Source organism: Mauremys reevesii, linkage group 21 (genome assembly GCF_016161935.1).
Source record: "Mauremys reevesii isolate NIE-2019 linkage group 21, ASM1616193v1, whole genome shotgun sequence".
Classification (NCBI taxonomy): Eukaryota; Metazoa; Chordata; order Testudines; family Geoemydidae; genus Mauremys; species Mauremys reevesii.
In genome coordinates, this window is record NC_052643.1 from 7,395,593 (window position 1) to 7,416,236 (window position 20,644).

At 43.2% G+C, this 20,644-nt stretch overlaps 1 protein-coding gene across 5 annotated transcripts in view; it reads right to left on the reverse strand.

Moving 5' to 3' along the window:
• The window catches only part of KAZN (kazrin, periplakin interacting protein), a 725,211-nt gene that overhangs the window by 569,652 nt on the left and 134,915 nt on the right, over nucleotides 1-20,644 (reverse strand). For all 5 annotated transcript variants that reach the window (XM_039508723.1, XM_039508720.1, XM_039508722.1 and 2 more), the window contains one exon: nucleotides 18,216-18,373. In XM_039508723.1, coding sequence (XP_039364657.1) covers nucleotides 18,216-18,373 — 158 coding nt within the window. The remainder of the gene's footprint in view (nucleotides 1-18,215; nucleotides 18,374-20,644) is intronic.

A 20,644-nucleotide genomic window follows, 5' to 3' on the forward strand; every position in this document is an offset into this window, starting at 1 on the left:
TATGAAAGAGATTTAGGCCTGGTCTACACTAAGGGGGGGGGTCAAACTAAGGTACGCAAGTTCAGCTACGCGAATAGCGTAGTTCGAACTACTCACCCGTCCAGATGCCGCGGGATCGAAGTCCGCGGCTCCAAGGTCGACTCCGCCACCGCCGTTCGCAGTGGTGGAATTCCGGAGTCGACCAGAGCGCATGGGGAGTTCGAACTATCGCGTCTTGATTAGACGCGATAGTTCGAACTCCGAGAAGTCGAATTCTCCGCATCGACCCGTGTGGTAAGTATAGACCTACCCTTAGATGTTATTAGCAACTGTAACATGGACTATAAATTAAAGGAAAACTAAACTCTGTTTACTGAAAGACACTACTTTAAATAAAATGGGGAAAGGAAAATGTAACCATAAATAACTTAATAAATAGTAGCTATAAAGTCTTTGTAAGAGACACAATGAGTGAAAGTCCTAGGACATTTTGCCATTAATTTCATTGGGGCCAGGATTTCATCCATGGATTTTGTTAGTACAGAGTCAAGAACAAGCAGCCCTCAATTCCTTGTCTTTGCAACCATTCTAGCCAACAAGTTGCCTGGCCAGAACTTTTGCAGAAAAAGGCTAATTTTATGCAACGGTGGTGAATATTTGCAGATAATTAATTTTGAATCTGTAACTCACAAGCATTCTCAGTGGAAACCTGATTCTAACATTCATCCTTATGCTGTCAGAAGATATCACGGACCCAATTTTCCAATGCTCTGCATCCTGACTGTGCTCCCATTCTGAGTTAGTCGTGTCCACTTCATACTAGGGTAAATAACTGGTAAAAGAAAAGCAAGCCCCCCCCACATGGCCAATCAAAACAGCTGGAGTTCTATTTTCAAATGTTTGCAACCAACTCCTTGTGACTGGGCTACAGACCAAGCAATATGCAAAGAAATTGCTTTGCAAATAATATTGATTAATGAATGCAACCTGCTCATGCTCCATTTGCAAATGTAAAAAGAGGTGAAATTTACTGAAAAATTATTCCCTACAAATCATTCACTCCGCTTTGCTTAACACAACCCTGAGGCATAAATTCAGTACTGATTCCGAAGGCTTGCTTTGTGTTCTTGTGAATGAATCTAGACTCAATGGGGGAATAAAATGGTTGCACATACATTTATTTTACAAAGCTTCCGTTTCAAAGCAACCCAACTCCCACATCCAACCTGTGCCAGACAAGCCATGAGGTCCGAAAAAATATTAATTCTTTCCTTATCAGGTGAGGTCTGGCAGCAGCCTATAATCAGTTTCGCTCAGAAGCTGATGGCAAAACAATTATTTTTAGGGCCAGATTAGGTTAATCTTTGCGCTGATACAGACTGCTGAGTTCCCTCTTGTTCAGTAGGAAGAGCTTCCCTTTTAAAAATGGGGCAGAGCAGGAGAGTTTTTGTGAGACAGGGTGGGATAAATCTGGGATGCAAAAACAGTTTCTCCTCAGACTAACTAGATGCAAGCATTTCTATTACTCCACTCAATGACTGTGCATTACTTTGATTGTAGCTCTGTGGGAAAGGAATTGTCCCTTTATACATGTTTGTATAGTGTCTAACTCAGTGGGGCCCTGATCTCAGTTTGGGGGGCCTCTGGGTGCTGCCACAAAACAAATAGTAATAATGATATCATACTGCAAAAATATGTCTACTCCCGCCCCCCACAAGAACGATATGGTAGCCACTTTGCTGCATACTCAGACAGATCCCAAGTGCCACCATGAAGCATCATCTATCTAGACATTTCTTCCATATCTGTCACCATGGCAATGGATGGAATTCAGATCCTCCTGCTCTGAAAATGTTGTTCCCTTCCACTTCAGCTGAAGGAGAATCTCAGCTGTTTGCAGTATAGGACCTGTGACACACACATGAGTAGTTCCGATTCCATCCATTATAGAACAGTGGCACACAGTACACCCGCTATAGTATTTTAAATACATTTCCCATTCTTGTTTGCAGCCTTAATACTCTTACTATCCTATCCTACAGGGAGGAAATGTTTCTGGAAACCAAAAATATTTGAGGATGATGGAGCCCACAAACCCAAATATTCATTGAAATGAGGCGATACTGGCTCCTCTACTCCATGACATTTCCTGTTGAATGTCGCCAACCAGATGGTATTTAGAAAACCCGCACACACCTTGTTTTCTTAGTTGCCAGGTTCTTAATGCTCTTTTTGAAGAAGTCTTCTTTCTTCCCGTGATGCAGTGCTGGAATGGTACTCAATATTCTACTCTTACCTTTCCTCCCCCTATGCCATCCTTCTTGCTGAGCCCCCTTGCTTCTAGGGACATAAAAATGCCTTTATACATCGCGAAGTCAAAGGCAGAGCTGGGAACGGCATCTAGATGATCTGAGTCCTGCGCTCTCTTACCACTAGCAAACACTCCTCTGTTTGGTTTTCCTTCTCTTCTCAGCCACCATTGTGTCATGGCCCTCTTAACCAAGAGGCATTACAACTAACTCAGAAAGAGGAGCAACTGCATCGCTGCATCAAAGAAGAACAAATTAAGAAAAAAAAAGCAGGTGACAAAGAATAAAAGCAAGAACAAACTGATGTCACTTTGTTGACATGTCTTCAACTTAATACATCACTACCACTTTTCTAGGAACAACTGGCATGGTGGCTGGATATAATTCTGCTCTCTTCCAAGGCCTTTACTCTGGCTCTTAGTGTTAGCAGCTAAGAAAATCCAGTGTTTACATTGATGTAGTGCTCAAAATGGATAGGACGCTGTCAGGAGCTGAGTTCCTGCATTACTACCCCCTGTGGAAGCTCTGTCACAACTTATCCCAGATTTTTAAAAGAAAAGTTTCTGCCTGTTTCACTTGGGCAAGAAAATCAAAGCCAGACAGACACAAACAGAGAGAAAACAGTTTACTGTAGGGTCTGGCAGAACCTTGTTTGCATTGTTCATTCTTCTCCTTGCCATCTTCACAGCAGCAATGCATTATTCTCCCCTGTCCACCCCTCCAGTTTCCTATACTCTGTGCCATGCTCCATAGCCCAAAATCTGACCTGTGTTGCAGCATTCCAGGAGTCCCCTGTTGTGTGACAGGAGTTTCCCCATATCCTTCTATATGACACGCCCTCTAGCATAGACCACATCATGGGTCATGTCCCATTTTTCCCACCTTCCCTTATAATCTGCTGTCTTCCAGAAGCTCAGCCCTGCCCTCGTGAATTACAGTACAAGACTTCCCCACACTCCTCTACGTTGGTACACGTCTCTTTCCATGGAGCACGGTGTGGATCTGCAACAGTGGCACGAGCCATATTAAAAATAGTAACACGTACTATACGGCGTAGGCAAGAAACAAATTGAGACATAGAGTGATGAAGAGACGGCTAGTTCCTTAGTGACAAAATGCATCCTTGTGTTATAAGCCAGCTGAATTTAGATTCTCTTGGTGACACAGACAGTACTGTTTTGTATGGATAAGCATTCAACAAATCCAGAATGTCTCTCTCTCTCTTGCAAGTCTGAAGGGAAGGGCTGAGTTTAGGCTGGCTACCATACAGTACTGCTACAGCTGTAGTTAAATGACCACTGTGACCCTCAGATGACAATCCTGCCAAGGAATAACAATGAGAAATGTACAAAGACACCCATTCTTACTGCGCTCTCTTGGTTGGAGCTAATCAGATGAGTTGGTGTCAAAAGGAATAAAATGTTGGATGAACTTTGTAGACAGCTCTGTCTGCGCTGGATAAATTACAAGAGCTCCTTTCATGTACCGTAGCCACTCTGGGGTTGGAATTAGGGTGGGTAAAGAGTGGCTGGCGGGACTAAGAGGGACTCCTAACATTACAATAGGACAGCGGTTCTCAAACTGTGGGTTGAGACCCCAAAGTGGGTCGCAACCCTGTTTTAATGGGGTCACTAGGGTTGACATTAGACTTGCTGGGGCCCAGGGCTCAGGTTACAGGCACCGCTTGGGGCTGAAGCCCTGGGGTTTCAGCTTTGGTCCCCACCTCGCCCAGGGCAGTGGGGCTCAGGCTTCGACTTTGGCCCCCCTGCCCGGGGCGGCAGGGCCTGGGGAGGCTCAGGCTTCAGTCTCCCCTCCTGGGGTCATGTAGCAATTTTTGCTGTCAGAGGGGCGTCATGGTGCAATGAAGTTTGAGAATTGCTGCAATAGGATAAAGTTGTGGCTGAATATGCCATTTCATCTTATTTTAGAATTTGGTCTAGCGACCTTGGAGCTTATTCATGTTAAGACCCAGAGATCTGTATGCGTCTGGCCACAAATTAAAGCTGTTTTCCTTCGAGGGAGGATGCCCAAGGGGAGATTTCAACAGGTGGAAAAAGCACCCCCTTGAATCTGTAGATGTGAATCAAGCCGCTCAGCACTTAAAGGGAAACTTTGGATCTTAGGCCTTAGGCAGTTCAGGGTAAACTACAGCTAAAGCAATTCTGTGCATGGCCAGTGATCCAAACTGTTTTAGCTTTAGTCCTATAAAAAGCCAGAAAGAGTTTCTAGCTGGGGATTTGCAACATTGAGTATGAGGGTTAGCCACACAACTCCCATTAACTATGTGACTAAACCCCACCATGGCTTTGAAAAGCTCAACCTGAACATGCACATGCAAAAGATCCAGATTTAAACACTCGGAGAAGTACTGACTTGTCTTCAAACCCGGATTGTTTTCCTTCATCGAAGACGACAATTTAAGCCAGCTGGGTTTGAGCTTTCTAGGCTTCGGACATGACTGTTGTGTGGAAAGAATGAGTTATGCAAACCCGCAATTTTTCCATTTGGACCATGTGGGGCAAGTGACAGCTTTTCCAGTCTCACCTAACTCAAGAACTGATTCCATTCAAACTTTTTAGAAAACTTTACACTCAGACTGAGGATGAAGCATGGAAAATGGCAATCTATAAAGAATGAATCTGATTAATTTCCAAGCAGCTAGCCAAGAAACAGGAGCTAGAACCCAATTTTAACTATAGCATTTCAAACCGAAAATGATACTTCAGCTCTTTTAAAAGTTATAAAGTGCTTTGGGATCTTTGGATGAAAAGAACTGTATGTGTTGCCAAGTATCACCATTTGTGGGTAGCAAATAATACGTATTCCCTAGATAGTACTGTATATACTCCAGCACGCATCTGGTTTTTTAATAGAGGACTTTGATCATCATTTATTATCCAGGACATCATTCTGCAAATAAATTAGACTAGCAGAGGAAGACCACGATCAATTTCTTCTCTCCCAGCTCAAGAAAAGAAGCAGGGGCTGGCAGATGCACTGTTAGGGGAATGGTTTGCAAACCTTGCTCCGATAACACATACTAATGATGCCATTAAGTACAGCATGGTCATTGATGAAACTTGCTGGACTTTGCGTTTTATCCTTTGTGCGTGTCAAACAGATGAGATGTTCTTTTGGGCTCTGTTTCAGACGGGGCCTAATAGGGATCATTAGTATCTGAACTGCTGCCTTGAAAGTGGCTTAGAATATTTCTTCTTATGAAATGAGATGACAAGAATCTCATTTCAAAAATGCAAGCTTATTTTTCAAGTTTACTTCCAAATATGTAATCATTTTGTCTTCATAGAAACAAAGATGTCTGTTGTCGGAGAAAAACATAGTTCTCACGCTCTGGTTGGGTGAAGCAAAGACAGATACTTTATTCTCAAGCAATTGCATAGAGGGAGGGAGTGCACTAGGACACAGGGTTTCCCCTCCTAGGCAGGTCTTTCTTCAGGTAAACAATTACAGCATTTATACCTTTTGTTACATACAATAATAAGCAACAGCTGCATTTTGTTTATATATAGGTCATCTTGATATCTTATTTTTCTCACTTATTTAGACTCTAGACTACATTCCATATTTATCTACACAAGGGTGCAACTTCTCACACAGTTCTTTCCCATTCACCTCACACAATCCTCACTTCTACAAATCTTGCGTTATTAGGGTTACAGCTGGCCTGACTCTTGCTAACAGAGACTGTCATGCATTGAAATCCCCTTCAAATCCCGTCAGTTCTTTCTCTACTTCCACACTGTATTACTACACTTTATGTATGGATACATAAATACAATTGTATGTAAAATATGGAGTGGCACCACAGGCAATAGTAGTCAAATACTGCCCAAGCTGGGGAAATGTAGTTCCTAAGACTGTGGCAATATTGTCCAAAACTATGCTCAAGGGAATTATTTTGATGATTTCCATTGCCCTCAGAGACCTTCCATGTGCAGCCTATTCCCTCTCTCTCTCTCTCTTCCCCCGCCCCCATTATAGACAGCTGGTCAAAATGTCGAGGTTTTGAAATTGTCAGAATTCCGTTTTTCATGGGGAAAAATATGTGGTGAATTTTTCCCTGTGTTCTCGATTCACTACAGAGCAGGCCAACATTCATACTCAAAATAGTGCTTAAAAGTCAAAATGTTGATGGGGAAAAAAAGAGGGGGGAAATTAAAACTTTCTTTGTGAAATTTCCCCCTCTTTTTTTTTGATACAGTTCAATATTTAAAGCTGCCTTGAGCCCCTTCCCCACTCCAATAGTGTCCTTCTTAGAGAAAGGCTGTAAAGCATTCAACCGGAGAATAGTCCTCAGCAGGGCCACATTTTGATATCGCTGCCTCCAACCCCAGCAAGGGTAACCTTCCCTGGGGCGGACACATGGTCTCACCACCACTTTCTCACCCCTGACATTCTCTACAGGAATTCCTGAGAACAACATTCCACTGCCACAGTGGAGTCTGGGTTGTGCAGTGGTTCCCTTCTGGCCTAGGGACCTATGAATCTGGGACCAGTATGGACAAACCTACTGTGCACCACAGCAGGTGAAATGGAGGCCGAGCACTGAGTACCTCTCAGCCACAGTTGGCCTACAGTCTCCCAGATCCATAGTGTAGCAGGTGGCCATTGTCCCAAAGCCAGTGCTGAGGGACTGAGAGGCCAAGCACACGGGAGCTATTAGTGAGACTGTAGTCACATTAGGTGTCACTGGAAATACCTCTTTGCTTATTGGAGACTAAAGCCATACACGCTCTGAGCTCAACTTTGCAGCAAGAACACAGTATTTTATATCACGTGATTCTTTTTAACCAATTTTGAGTCAGGACAAAACAAAGGGTATTTATAAATTATCTAGCTAATCCTTCTGTCTGCCTTTCTAAAGCACTATCGCTGCAGGATCAAGGCATCTAATACATAAATTAGGATACATCAAAGGGACCAAAACTCTATGACTTTCATTATAAGTCATTTTCCAAGTTAAATCCGCCTATTCTCCCTCCCCCATCCCAGTTTAAAAATGCATTTTCAAAATACTCAGCATCAGGGAATCAGTATTCTATCTGTATCTGTGTGGGTTTTTTTAAAAGCACTTTAGAGGGGGCAGGGGATATTTTTGGTACGCAGGCACTGTAAGTTTGTTGACTAGAGGTCAAATTCTACCCACACTTTTAGTCCCATGGATATAAATATGACTCACTCCCACAAAGAGGTCATCACAGTTTGTTCCTCAAACTATACGCTCGAAGACTGGAGAGCAGATGGTAGCAAGCATTTAACTGCTGAACAAAATCTTAGAACATTCCTTTGTAAAAAAAAAAAAAAAAAGATTTATTTTGCAAAAGGTGAGTTGATGAAATAGCTCTGCAACCAGTTCTGTAACAGCTGTATCAGTCATGAAAAAGCAGTAGGTGGGATCCTGATCAGCCAAAAGTAAGGCAGGACTGATGGAGTTTTTCTGTCACTAAAACTTAAGGGCTTTTTCTCCCTTTTTAAGAGATCATACTTTACGTGTTATATTGATAACATACTGGCATCTGACTTAAGATGCACTCCTGGTGAAGCAAATGGAAATAGTCAATTTATATCAACTGAGGCTGGATCCTCAGTTGATATAAATCAGTGCGCTCTGGAGAAGTCAAAGGAGCTGTGCTGATTTGCACCAGCTGAAGAGTGAAGACCTGGCTCATTATTTAATGCAAGGTGGAGCAGCACCATGTTGGAAGGCTACTATACACTTGGGGAAAGAGTATCAAAAGAGATCAGCTCCCATTTAGGCACTGAAATGAGAAGGCCAGATTTCCAAAAGTGCTCCCCACCCAGCAGATCCCATTGACGACAATGGATAATTCCTACTATGGATAATTCACACACACACACACACACACACACTTACCTCCACTGAGAATAATGGGAGGGGCTAGTTGATGACCATGGACCCATCAGCATGCACTAGTGTCATTGCTTTGTATTTGAATATGAAGAACATACCAATTGTCTAGCCTAGAGGTGAGAGAAGCACAGATAGCTGCAGCACCGTCTGCATCCATTCATGTTCATAACACTGTTCTGAGATCTATTGATGGAAGGCGATAGAGAAGGGCCTGGTAGAGAAGCTGGTATTTTTACCTCAAATTGTTTCCTAAGCCCTGCAGCTGCCAAGCACAGGAGTAAAATGTGAACCCTTTTTTGCTTTTCTCCTGTTGCTTTTGTGCTATATCTGCATTATTTTGTTCACAGAAGTCTTACCCTGGAAACAAGGCCGGACCTATTTTCTTTTCTTACTTGGGAGTGAAATTCACCCCCGTGCAGAAGGCCAACACAAGCTTGATGCATCACTCAAGCCCTCAAGTTGCACATAAGCTTTCTGCTGACCCTGGGCAGGGGAATGAATTTCACCCTTGAATCTTTGCATTTCCCGAACCTGCCCAAGCTTTGCTCAGGCAGGCAGTCCCTACTTACAGAAGTAGCCTGGGAGTGAGTAAACAGTGAGACTCCAATTACACTTTACCCACGTACTCCATAAGGTTACTCAAACCATTATTATTATTTATTATTTTTATCACCAGAGTGGCTAGGAGCTCTAGTCACTGCCTGGGTCCCCATCTGAGCTAGGCACTGTACAACAATCCAGAACTAAAAGACAGTTCCTATTACTGTTCCTGTTTATTATAGTAGCACATACAGGGCTCCAGTCAAGAACATAATTATAGGCCATACTGGGACCAATGGTCCATCCAGGCCAGTATCCTGTTTTCCAGCAGTGGCCAATGCCAAGTGCTTCAGAGGGAATGAACAGAACAGGGAATCATCAAGTGATCCGTCCCCTGTCGCCCATTCCCAGCTTCTGGCAGAATCAGGACACCATTGTGCTGGGCACTATGCTGACAGAGTAAAAAAAACCCAAACAATTCTTGCCCCCAAAGAGCTGATAGCCAACTACAATCCATTAAACTCTTTACAAGGTGGTTAGAGGCTCAGGACTTTAGCAAAGTTTGGAATTTAAAGGTCAGGCATCTGGGAGTGAAACCTTTTGTTGTACATACACACCTTCATAGGAAAGAAAATATTAACCTACCTCTAGTCTACTTCCATGAGCTTGGATGCACATTTTCAACTCATCAGAAAAATCGCTTTGGTAAACTGCTAGGGCGGCTCTGATCCATATGACTCAGCCTGTAGACCTTCTGTACCTTCTGTTCCACACTACTTAAGGCCCTTCCAATATCACTTAACAGAAAAGAGTCTAGTAAAAATAATAGTTTCGGCAAAGCTGGCAGCTGGTTTAAAGTTTTACTGGGGAAGACATAATAAATTCAAGTCACACCTGTCTTAGAAGCAATAAATCCTGCTTAGGAAAACGTCAGAGCAAAAAACACTGCCAGACTATGATATTCCACCTCGGAGGATTATAAAACAACATACGCAGAGCAAACATGCCTTCCAAACATAATAGGGATGCCAGAAGTGATTGACAACAATGACAATCTATCATAGAAGGTCATATCTGTGAGATAACATCTTGCATTGGGTAGTCTAGCAGATATGAACTTGTTTATTCATTCCCATACTATATGGAGGATGGTATGTGTCATACAGGCAAGATGCATCTTTTTAATCTGTTTTTATGCACCAGCACTGTGTGAGTGCATTATATTGAAGCTTTTAGTTCATATTTACACTATTTCAATCTCCTGTTGGCTCCTTAAGGTCCACTAGCTAAAGTGATTTCTTAAGAATTGTTTAAGAGAACTTAGTTCCTTTAACTGCCAGGCTGACCTGTCAGTGTGGGCTGCTGAAGTCCTCTATTTATCTGCAAAAAAAGGTACTCAGTATAGGCAGCCAGAAAGCCACGCTGACCTGAAGAAAGGGGTGAGATGGTAGCTGACTTCCGAAAGCCCATTGACTTCTCTGCTGAGGCTGCCAGCTAAAGTGCCAGGTCAGCGAGTGGCTGTATTTAATGGAAGTCTTTGTGGTGGAGAAATCCTGGCTGGTGGGATATGGATGGAGACCACCAGGGTCGAGAGACAGCCCCACGGACTGTAATAACTTTAATTTAGTCACTACCTACCCTAGGCTGAATTTGAGTTGACACTCCGCATACAGTGCATTCCCTGGAACATTGCTTAACACTGTTGGCAGAGCAGACTTGGGAGTTCAGGCTTATCAATGTACTGAGCGGCCAAGAGACTCCTGGCCAGCCTGCACTGCTCCCATTGCCTCTTCTGCACTTGTGTAGTAAGTGCAACTTCAGTTGACATCAGTGAAACGTACGGAGGCAGGATGAGGGTGGAATATGCAAGGGAGAGCCCCATCCTGCGTGGGAGAGATCCTCGCTGCAGATGGGAGAGTGGATTCCACTTTAACCCCATCTCTGTGTTCTGCATTTACACAGAGGTGACCTCCAAAAGTGCAAGCTTTTTCTGTGAGATCTTCCCTCTTGCTGCAGGAAACATTGAGCAGAAAAGCAAAGCAGAGCGTCCTTCTCTTCCCTTCGCCGCTGCCACTTGGCATTGCGAGCATCTCCTCTTGTATTTAGCGTGCTTTCTTATTCTTGATGGTTTCCCCCTAATTTTGATTCATTAAGCTCTAAGGTCCCCTTGGAGTCCCTCTCAACACAGTGCAATTTGGGGAACGTTTGTGCAAAGTTTAACGCTGCAGCTCACAATGCACCAGGTAGGTGGGGATGAGGTTGTGCTGGGGTGAAGTGGGGGCAATGGACAAATTATGAAGAGACCAATCCCAATGCGACAATCCAGCTAGATGAGTTGCCTGCAGGGACTGAACCTGGAACTCTTGATCTAAAAGCAGGAGCCTGTACTCCTGAGCTAAAAAATCAAGTGAGAGAATTTACAAACCTAAAGGGCAGTGAGGGTGTGACTTCACTGTACATTTCACCTGGGCTTGTACTTGGACGTCATCCCTAGCCCCCCTCCCATCCACACACATCAGCCTCTGATCCAAGTTTGGTGCTTTCAAACAGATGCTAGCTAGCCCAGCTGGAGCTCTAGGCTAAAGTCTGAGTGGGGTTTTCACATGGGCTGGTGAGCCACTCACTTTGCAGTGAGGATTCAGGCTAAATCACTCAAGTGCTGATAATCCTCCACTGCCTTCCTACAATTCTCCCCATGTACTCAGAAGGACAGACAAGTTCACCCACAATTCACTGGGACGCAATCAGAGCCGCTCAACTTACTACAGCACAAAGAACCAGGGGATGGTCTCCCAGATGTCCTAGCGACCCTCGCACGGGTGACAGCTACACTAGTGAGGACACAGTTACTCAGGTAGAGCTTTGCAGTGCAGCTGCTCACACCTGGGTGAGGCTAACCTGGATGCCGATCGTCCACAATTAAGTCTCCTCAGCAGAGTTACTTGTCGGTGCCTACGTCGCCAGCCTGAGTACGTTCCAGCTGCTGCTGCTCAGTGGTGCCCATTGTTAGATTCTCCTTCCTGTCGCCTGAATGAGGAATGAGCAAAGAGGCACTGCATTTTGAGGAGGTTGGTTTCTCCATGCTAACAGAATGAGGCAGAATCTCCTTTGATGCACTGTGGCTATTGTGCATTTCCCTTTATGAAGATTGATAACTGCTTCCCATTATTTCCTGTAAGCCTAATTAAACAAAGTGCCAGGTGGATTTTTGTCTTTTGTACCCAGCCTTCATCTGACTGCAATTTCTCAAGCCCAAGGAGCCTTCCCCACAATGCTTGACTGAGCCAGGCTTAGCTTTAGGAGACCCAAGAGCTGATTGGATACTATGTTCCAGCTACAGCCAACCATGTTTTCGGGGCCGTTGACTTACTTATGAATCTGGAATATGGGAGGTATTTATTCATTTATATTGTATATATAAATAAAATTTGAGATGATGTGTACATTAGAAGTAACTATATGATAACAACAGAATACCAGCAGTAGCCTAGTCCCTTATGTTGAAATCACCTTCCATACAGCCTTGGAATGGCCCACACAAATTAATATATTACCACAGGACAGAGGATACTTAGACTCAGGGAGATAGGGGCTGATTCAAAGCCCACTGAGATAAATGGAGATATTCCTATTGACTTCAGTGGGCCTCCAGAGAACAGCTGAACTGCAGAGGTCCACAAGGCAGTCACACCTCTACATCCTGAGTGACACAATTGCAGTGAAGAAGGGTCTGCTTTGGTCCTTGGCCCAGCAGCTTCTTGTTGGGAGGATGGAAGGGAGGGAAGTAGAGTGTGTCTGATCTCTTCCGCTCATGGTTGCTCCATGGGATTGATGGGGATTTCCATTCTTATCACAGAGGCTTGTAAACATGCCTCTCTGGGTGTTTGGTAGTGGCACCAGACTACCACCCTTTTCACCTATCGGTCATTGGTTCTAATCCCATTAAATCAATAGCCATTGCCATCTGGTCTCATTCCAGTTTTTAGTGGATTAATAAAACCCATCCTATCAATTGGCCCATGGCAGGAAGACTCAACAGAGAGGACAAGGATGCAGACTTCGAATAAATTATCCTTTCACCTCAAGAGATGGGGCTTTTCAAACAGGGTTAAGGATAGACCTGGGCAAACAACTAAATTTTCAGTTCATTGTCAGTTTCCAAAGGTCAAAAAAAAATTGTTTGGGGTCAGGCTGAAAATGAAAATTTCCAGCAAATCAAAAAGAAAAAATAATTTGCTTCAGAATATAATATGTCTTTCAACCGGATATGAAGTGTTTCATTTTAATTTCAAGTATTTTAAAACTTATTTTAGTTTTAAGAAGTAAAATTAAAAGAAACTTTGAAACATAAAGTTGTTTCAAACTGAAAAACTGAAGCATTTTGTTCTGAAAATGTCAATACGAAACAGATTTTTTTCTTAAATAAGTAATTCAGCAAAACATGAATTTGCAAAACTTTTCAAAGTAGAAAAATCTGCATGTTTCACTGAAAAAAAGTTTGATTGAAAATTTTTGCCAAGCTCTAGTTAATGCACATTAGTCTGAGGAAGCAAGCAATGCTTTGGCCTATGTTGAATCTCCTCTTCTTTGGATGACTAGGGGACTCCACCTCCAGTGCTATTGATCTGGTATATTTCACAAGCACTATGTTCACCTTACATTTTAAGGAGAAGAAAGAAAAATTGTCAACGTTCTGTAAGATAAGATATTAGAAGGGAAAGAAAGTATGCAAGCAAGAAAGCAAGCAAGCCACAATTTGTGAATGATTCTATTTTCCCTCTGCTATCGCCACTAAGCCAGATAAAGGAGTGCAAGTTAATCAGCAAATTCTAGTCTTGCAGCAATGCGGACATGGTAACTAATACAATGATGCAAGGAAGGAAAGTAAGCAAGTATTATTTGCTTATACTCCAATATTGCAAAGACTGGGGCTGTAAAATCAGTGATGGTTAAATGTAAATGTATAAAATTGGCAGGGAAAGAAACAGTATTTTTCAGAGCCTCCTGCAGGAAATAAAAGATGGTCTTGTGGGGAAGCCACAGGACTGCGACTCAGGGTTCAATTACTAGCTCTGACACTAGGCAGGTCACTTAGGTGCTTTGAAAATGTTAAGCTCCTAAATCTCTCAGGCTAAGTCCCATTGAGTCCTAGATGCCTAAGTGACTTTTGAAAATGTTATCCTTAGGGCTAGTCTACACTGGCAACGCCGCGGCAGCACTTTAACGTGGCTTGCGTAGTCACGGCAGAGCGCTGGGAGAGTGCTCTCCCAGCACGCTAAAAAACCCACCTCCACAAGGGGTGTAGCTACCAGCTCTGGGAGCGCGGCTCCCCGGGCTGGTGCATTGTCCACACTGATACTTTACAGCGCTGAAACTTGCTGCGCTTGGGGGGGGGTGTTTTTTCACACCCCTGAGCGAGAGAGTTGCAGCGCTGTAAAGTGCCAGTGTAGAAAAGCCCCCGGTCTCTGTGCCTCTCTAGCTATGTATGCAGTGTTGTTGTAGCCATGTTGGTTCCAAGATATTAGAGACAGAAGGTGGGTGAGGTAATTATCTTTTATTGGAGTAACTTCTGTTGGTGAGAGGCTTAGGGCTTGTCTACACTGGCACTTTACAGCGCTGCAACTTTCTCGCTCAGGGATGTGAAGAAACACCCCCCTGAGCGCAGCAAGTTACAGCGCTGTAAAGCACCAGTGTAGACAGTGCACCAGCGCCGGGAGCCGTGCTGGTGGAGGTGTCTTTTTTCGAGCGCTGGGAGAGAGCTCTCTTTAATGTGGCCAGTGTAGACTAGCCCACAATCTTTCGAGCTTTCAAGGAGCTCTTCTTCAAGTCTGGGAAATCTAGTCAGAGTGTCACAGCTAAATACAAGGTGGAACAGATTGTTTGGCATAAGTTGTTAACACATATTTCAAGAAACCATCCAAGGTAAGCTGGTCCATTAACACTTCTCCAGTCATAGGGGGAAAGGAGAAAAAGAAGCTGCGGGAGGCAGTTAATGGGTTATAGATTGTTGTAATAAACCCTAAATCCAGCCTCTCAATTCAGTCCATCATTTTTAGTGTCTTGCAAAGTTATGAATTTAAGCTCCCAGGCTCATCTTTGGAAAATGTTGTACAGGGTTCCTTTGAGAATGAAAGGTCAGATATAGAGGGATTGCTTTGTGAAAAGTGTTCCCTCACAGACCATGTGGTGTTTTTGTCTTTTATTGTTTGCATGTGTGAGTTCATTCCAGAGTGTAGCCCCATTTTACCCACACAGCTGTTAGTGGGGCATGGTTATTACTTACATTGCCCCCATTACCATCATACCTGAGCATCTCACAATCTTGAATGTATTTATCCTAGTGAGGACAGCACTATCACCTCTATTTTACTAGCAGGGAACTGAGGCACAGAGAGACTAAGTGACCAGCCCAAGGTTACAGAGGAAGTCTGTGCTGGAGCAGGGATTTGAACCCAGATCTCAAGTCCCAGGTTCGTGCCCAAGCTGCTGCCTCTCATCCTGGCTCTGTTTTCCATCTCAACAGTAGGGATGAAAATATTTACTTTCCCCACCCTTTTATTTGTTTGTTTACATGGTGGGCTCTTCAGGGTAGGGGCTGGCTCTTACTATTTGTGCAGTGCCTAGCACAATGGGCCTCTGGGGCTTCCCAGCCCCATGATAGTATAAAGAAATAATACAAATACGGAAGGAAAAGGAGATCTCATAAAAGAAATGAAAATAATTACATTGGTGATTTTTTCCCCCTCCCGGGTAATGAGGACTACAGGGCGCCCTGCAATTGTGTTTACTACGTACTTGATATGCACATACTGGAGGTGATGTTCCTATTTATGTAGTTCACTGCCAACATCATGATTTTTGATTCCCCACAGGGTGGTTGTTGGTTTTTAAGTATTTCAAGTTGTCACCTCGCCTGTTCCATCCTTTTAATCATCATTACCGCCTCCGATTTTGTCATCCTTCCAACTTTCAAATCCAAGGCAAACAATGTCCAGTGCTGCCTGGGAAGTGTTCCAGATGCATTATGAGGACACAGACGCTCTTGACATTTTCCCCATTGTTATTAGTGTTTCCTTAATCAGGCACAGTATCATAGGCAGCATTAATATGCATTCAGGGCAAATGATAGGCAATAAACCCATTCTCAGGTGCTAAAAAGAAGTTTCTATAAAAGTGGCTTATCAGCAGGTCCTTTTTTTTTTTGGTGTCTATATTTATTTTATCTGCATGAGAGTTCTATCTGTTCTTGGATGTGCATACCTGGCTCCCACTGAAGCTACTTTTAACTGCAATGGGAGCTGCATTTGTGCAACTGATGGCAAAATTTCACCCTTAGTGTCTTTCATTTCTCTTGCCCCCTAGTTTGGCTTCTAAGTGATATTTGCATAAGTTAAGGTAAGGAGTCCGAGGCATAAGTGGAAGGGCCTTTGCCAAAGGTGTGCAGTGTTGCATTTGAGTACTGAACCCTCAAGAAAAAGAGTCCCAAATACAGCTTCATCCCTTGTTAACACACTGAGATCAGTAAGCGACCTTCTCCTAGCAAAAGGTGCAGTTTCCCAGTCCTGCATGGCATTCTGGGAGCTGCGGTTCTGCTGGTGCCTCATTAACAATCATGAACAATCGCAGCTGTGAAACGAAATCTATCTTCGAAGGAATACAATGAAGGCATGTAACTTGTTCACTGATCTCTACATGCTTTATGTTAGGACTCCTGGAATGGAGTCCTCCACTGTGTGTCTGGTTCTGTACAAAAGTTCCTTGCAGTTCCAATGCCTAATAAAGTTTGTCCTCTCCTCTACAACACTGCCTCGGTCACAGAAATAGAGCCACAGGCACATTTTGTGGAGTCCTGAGCAAAGTTAGATGTGAAGGCCCTCAGGCAGATCATCCATAACCCACACAGCTGGGAGGGATTGGATACTGGCTGAGTTGAGGATGCTTGTTGGATGGTGAAGGAGGATTTTTGCAGCTGGGGAATGGTTCTGATTTTTTAGCCATTCCCTCCTCCCTTTACTCCAAGGACGGAGCATACTAAAGCCATGGGGGCATATGTGGCATACACTTGAATGCGTAGGCCTGACATGACATAGAAATGTATTCAGCACTAAAATAGGTGCATTATGGCTACCAGAGATTTCCAGCCCATCCTTTCTGTATAATGAAAGCTCAATTAGCTAAACTAATTAAGACCAAAGGGCTTTAGCAGAGAGAGAGAGAGATGTGTTTGCTCAGATAACCACCAGGTTCCAAGTGAGAGGCTATGGGAGTAATACATTAAAGGAGTAGTTTTTTCTGTTTAAATTTCCCATTTAAGTACTTGTAAAAGCAAGTCACAGGAAACGGGTCCACAGAGTGAACTGAAGTAAGTGAACAGTTTGGTTAACTGAGGTTTGGGTAATCATGTTTGTACACTATCTGCAGCAATCCACGTAGGTATTCCCACAGGCAATACAGGGTTAGCCATGGAATAATGATGAGGAAAAGCCCCGGCTGAGAGGATTTTGCACATAATGCAGCTAATCTGTGCCGGAATAATTTCCTCCTTTTTTATTTTGCAAATGGTTCTATGTTTCCTTTTCTTGTTAGGGCCAGAATACTCCCTTTCATTTCTGTTACTGGCAGACACTGATTGGCACAGCTGAGCAGAGTTACCCATTGTCAGTCTGAAGAGAGGATGTGGTGAACAGGAATGAAAGGATTGGCATAACTTGGGGTGCCTGCATCGCCCACGCCATATAAATTCTGAGCATCCTGTACACATCAATGGTGAAGATAAAATGCACAAATGTTATGAACAATCAGAGGCCTTCTTGGTAGCAGACCCAGAATTTAGGACTTAGACAAAAGGGAAGGGAGTCTGTTGTGTTTTCAAACAGCCATCCAACATAGGATGCCTTTTTCATTTGAAGATATATTTGTAAAGCTTAAAAGGGAGTTTAAAAATGTATTGAATATTTTCAGAAGTTTCTTATATTTAGAGAGAATTACCCTGGGATACATTTACTGCGTACAGACTTTCTGAGAAATTCTTATGTACTAAGGTGAAAAGTCGCAATGAAACACCTGAAAAGTCATGAGTTCATGTGCAAGTCATAGTTTGGAGCACAGCTAAACCAAGCAATTATGTTATGCGCCTGCCACCCTTAAACTGGCATTCAGCACAGATGTTCAGTAGCAAACTGATTTTCACTTTTCATGGAAGAAATGCTAGATTACCATTGACAGGTAGATTACTCCATTTTCTTCTGTGACTTTAAAGTAATTTCCTATCCTAAATCCAACATGTTGGCCCATTACAATCCCAATAGTCTCTGAACCGAGATGTCCTTTCCATGGCTGTGAATTTCAGCGGTCTAAGTCAGTGTCAAACAAACGTAGCGGGCTGACATTTTTTTCACAGCTTAAACCTGCCATAAAAGTGAAGCGCCGTCTTTGGATCTGTGCAATGTGCATTCCCGGGTGTCTTAACAGATACAAGCTTATTGATTTCATACCTGTGCATCCATTAAGAGGTGTCTCATCAGCATCATGGAATTTTTCAGAGACTCTTTTTCACTGGGCAAGAAAGCATCTTTGTCCTCATCCAGCATTTTTGACTTGTTCACGATAAAATGCGAGAGCTGGTCATTCAGGGTATGCATAGACTGCACGGCTATGGGCAGAGAGAAAGAAAACAAAGAACACTGAAATCATACAGGAGGATTGGCTGGAATCACTGGAAACATTTGAAATTTCCAAAGGATGGGCAGATGCTACCATATTCTGGACTGGCTAATTAACCGAGGGTTAAAGCATACATATTAGCAGCTGAGACAATAGCATGTTACGTTAGATGAAATAATTGACTTAAGGAAGCACAGCCACCTACACCATGACTGTATTTAGAGTCTATGAGTGAGTCAGTAGCAATAACATTGCATGTGCAATAGATGCTGTTACTCAATTCCATATGCTACAATGTACTGTTACATAATAAGGCTACTAAAGGCTAATTTAGCATTTCATTTCCATGCAAAAGCCCTGGAATAGTGCTATGATGAGAAGCTAGACAGAAACTCATGTGAATGCACCAAACTGTTCACTTTTCTTCCTGAAGATTTCCTTACTTACACATTGTGCTGTATTTGACCTTCCTTTCTGATGGAGCTATACCAAACACAGCTATAATAGTTAGAGCTCTTATGGAGACAGAATTTCATGGGGATTTAGAAGGTTGGCAGAAGCCCATATAATCCCCCCCTTCTTCTACTGGCAGTGACTATACAGGTACCATACTAGCAGTGGCTACACTTCTGAAGCTGAGACATGCCTAAATCAAAATGCCAGATCCAAATGTCTGCTAACTTTGGGAGTTCTGACCTGGATCCCAATGATGGGACTTGGAACCATCTCCACTCTAAAAGTTGAGACATTTGGTTCAATCAAGCAACCAAACAACTATTCCTTAAAATCTTTCTAGTCTGCAATGTCTGGCTTGATGTTTCACAACAGGCATTTTTCTTGGTAGATTCCTAGAACTTCTGACTTCTCCTCATGCCAGGAGGGCTTCATTAATGATGATGATGATGATGATGGTATAGATTCGGTTACCACCCAAAATGTGCAAGATCTGTTTTTCAGCAGAGAGAGAGAGAATCACTTTCCCCAAAGAGCATGCAATCTAAAACCAGAACCCCAGATTCTTAAAAACATAAGAATGGTCATGCTGAGTCAGACCAATGGTCCACCTCGCCCAGTATCCTGTCTTCTAAGAATGGCCAGTGCCATATCATCCAGATGGAGTGAAGAGAACAGGACAATTTATCAAGTGATCTATCCCCCTGTCATCCAGTTCCAGCTTTGGCAGTTAGAGGTTTAGGGGTACCCAAAGTGTGGGGTTGTGTCCCTGACCATCTTGGCTAATAGCCATTGATGGACCTATCCTCCATGAACTTCTCTAATTCTTTTTTGAACCCACTTATACTTTTGGCTTTCACAACATTCCCTCTGGCAACGATTTCCCTAGATTGATTGTTCGTTGTGTGAAGAAGTACTTCCTTATGTTTGTTTTAAACCTGTGACCTATTAATTTCATTGGGTGACCCCAAGTTCTTGTGTGAGGGAAGAGATAAATAACACTTCCTTATTCACTTTCTCCACAACATTCAGGATTTTATAGACCTCTAACATTTCTCCCCTTAGTCATCTCTTTCCTAAGATGAACAGTCCCAATCTTTTTAATCTTGTCTCATATAGAAGTTGTTCCATACCCCTAATCATTTTTGGTGCCCTTCTCTGTACTTTTTCCAGTTCTAATATACCTTATTTGAGATGGGGCGATCAGAACTGCACACAGTATTCAAGGTGTAGCCGTACCATGGATTTATATAGTAGCATTATGATATTATGATATTTTCTGTCTTCTTATCTATCCCTTTCCTTATGGTTGCTAACATTCTGTGAACTTTTTTGACTGCTGCTGCACAGTGAGCAGATGTTTTCAGAGAACTATCCACAGTGACGCCAAGATCTCCTTCTTGAACAGTAGAAGCTAATTTAGACCCATCACTTTGTATGCATAGCTGGGATTATGTTTTCCAATGTGTGTTACTTTGTCTAACACCACCTTCCTCCTCTGTATGTCAGCACTTCCTCTTTTGACCCCCAGCTGAAAACAGAAAGTGAGGTTAATGGAATATGGACAAATATGGCACATGGCTTGTATTCCACAGCAAGGCCCTATACTGTTTTAGAAGCCTGTTCATTTTTAATGAGAGTTATGGGGTAATTTCAGGGCTTGTGCTAACTGCTGTATTGATAGCCCAGGAGAAGGAAGTCTTCTTCATCACAGAATAGCTACAGCGCGTGGAGCAGCAGTTCCTCCTCCTCCTCCTCTGCTGCCCCTCTGCCTCACTCTCACTCTCTCTCTTTCTGCTGAGAGTGC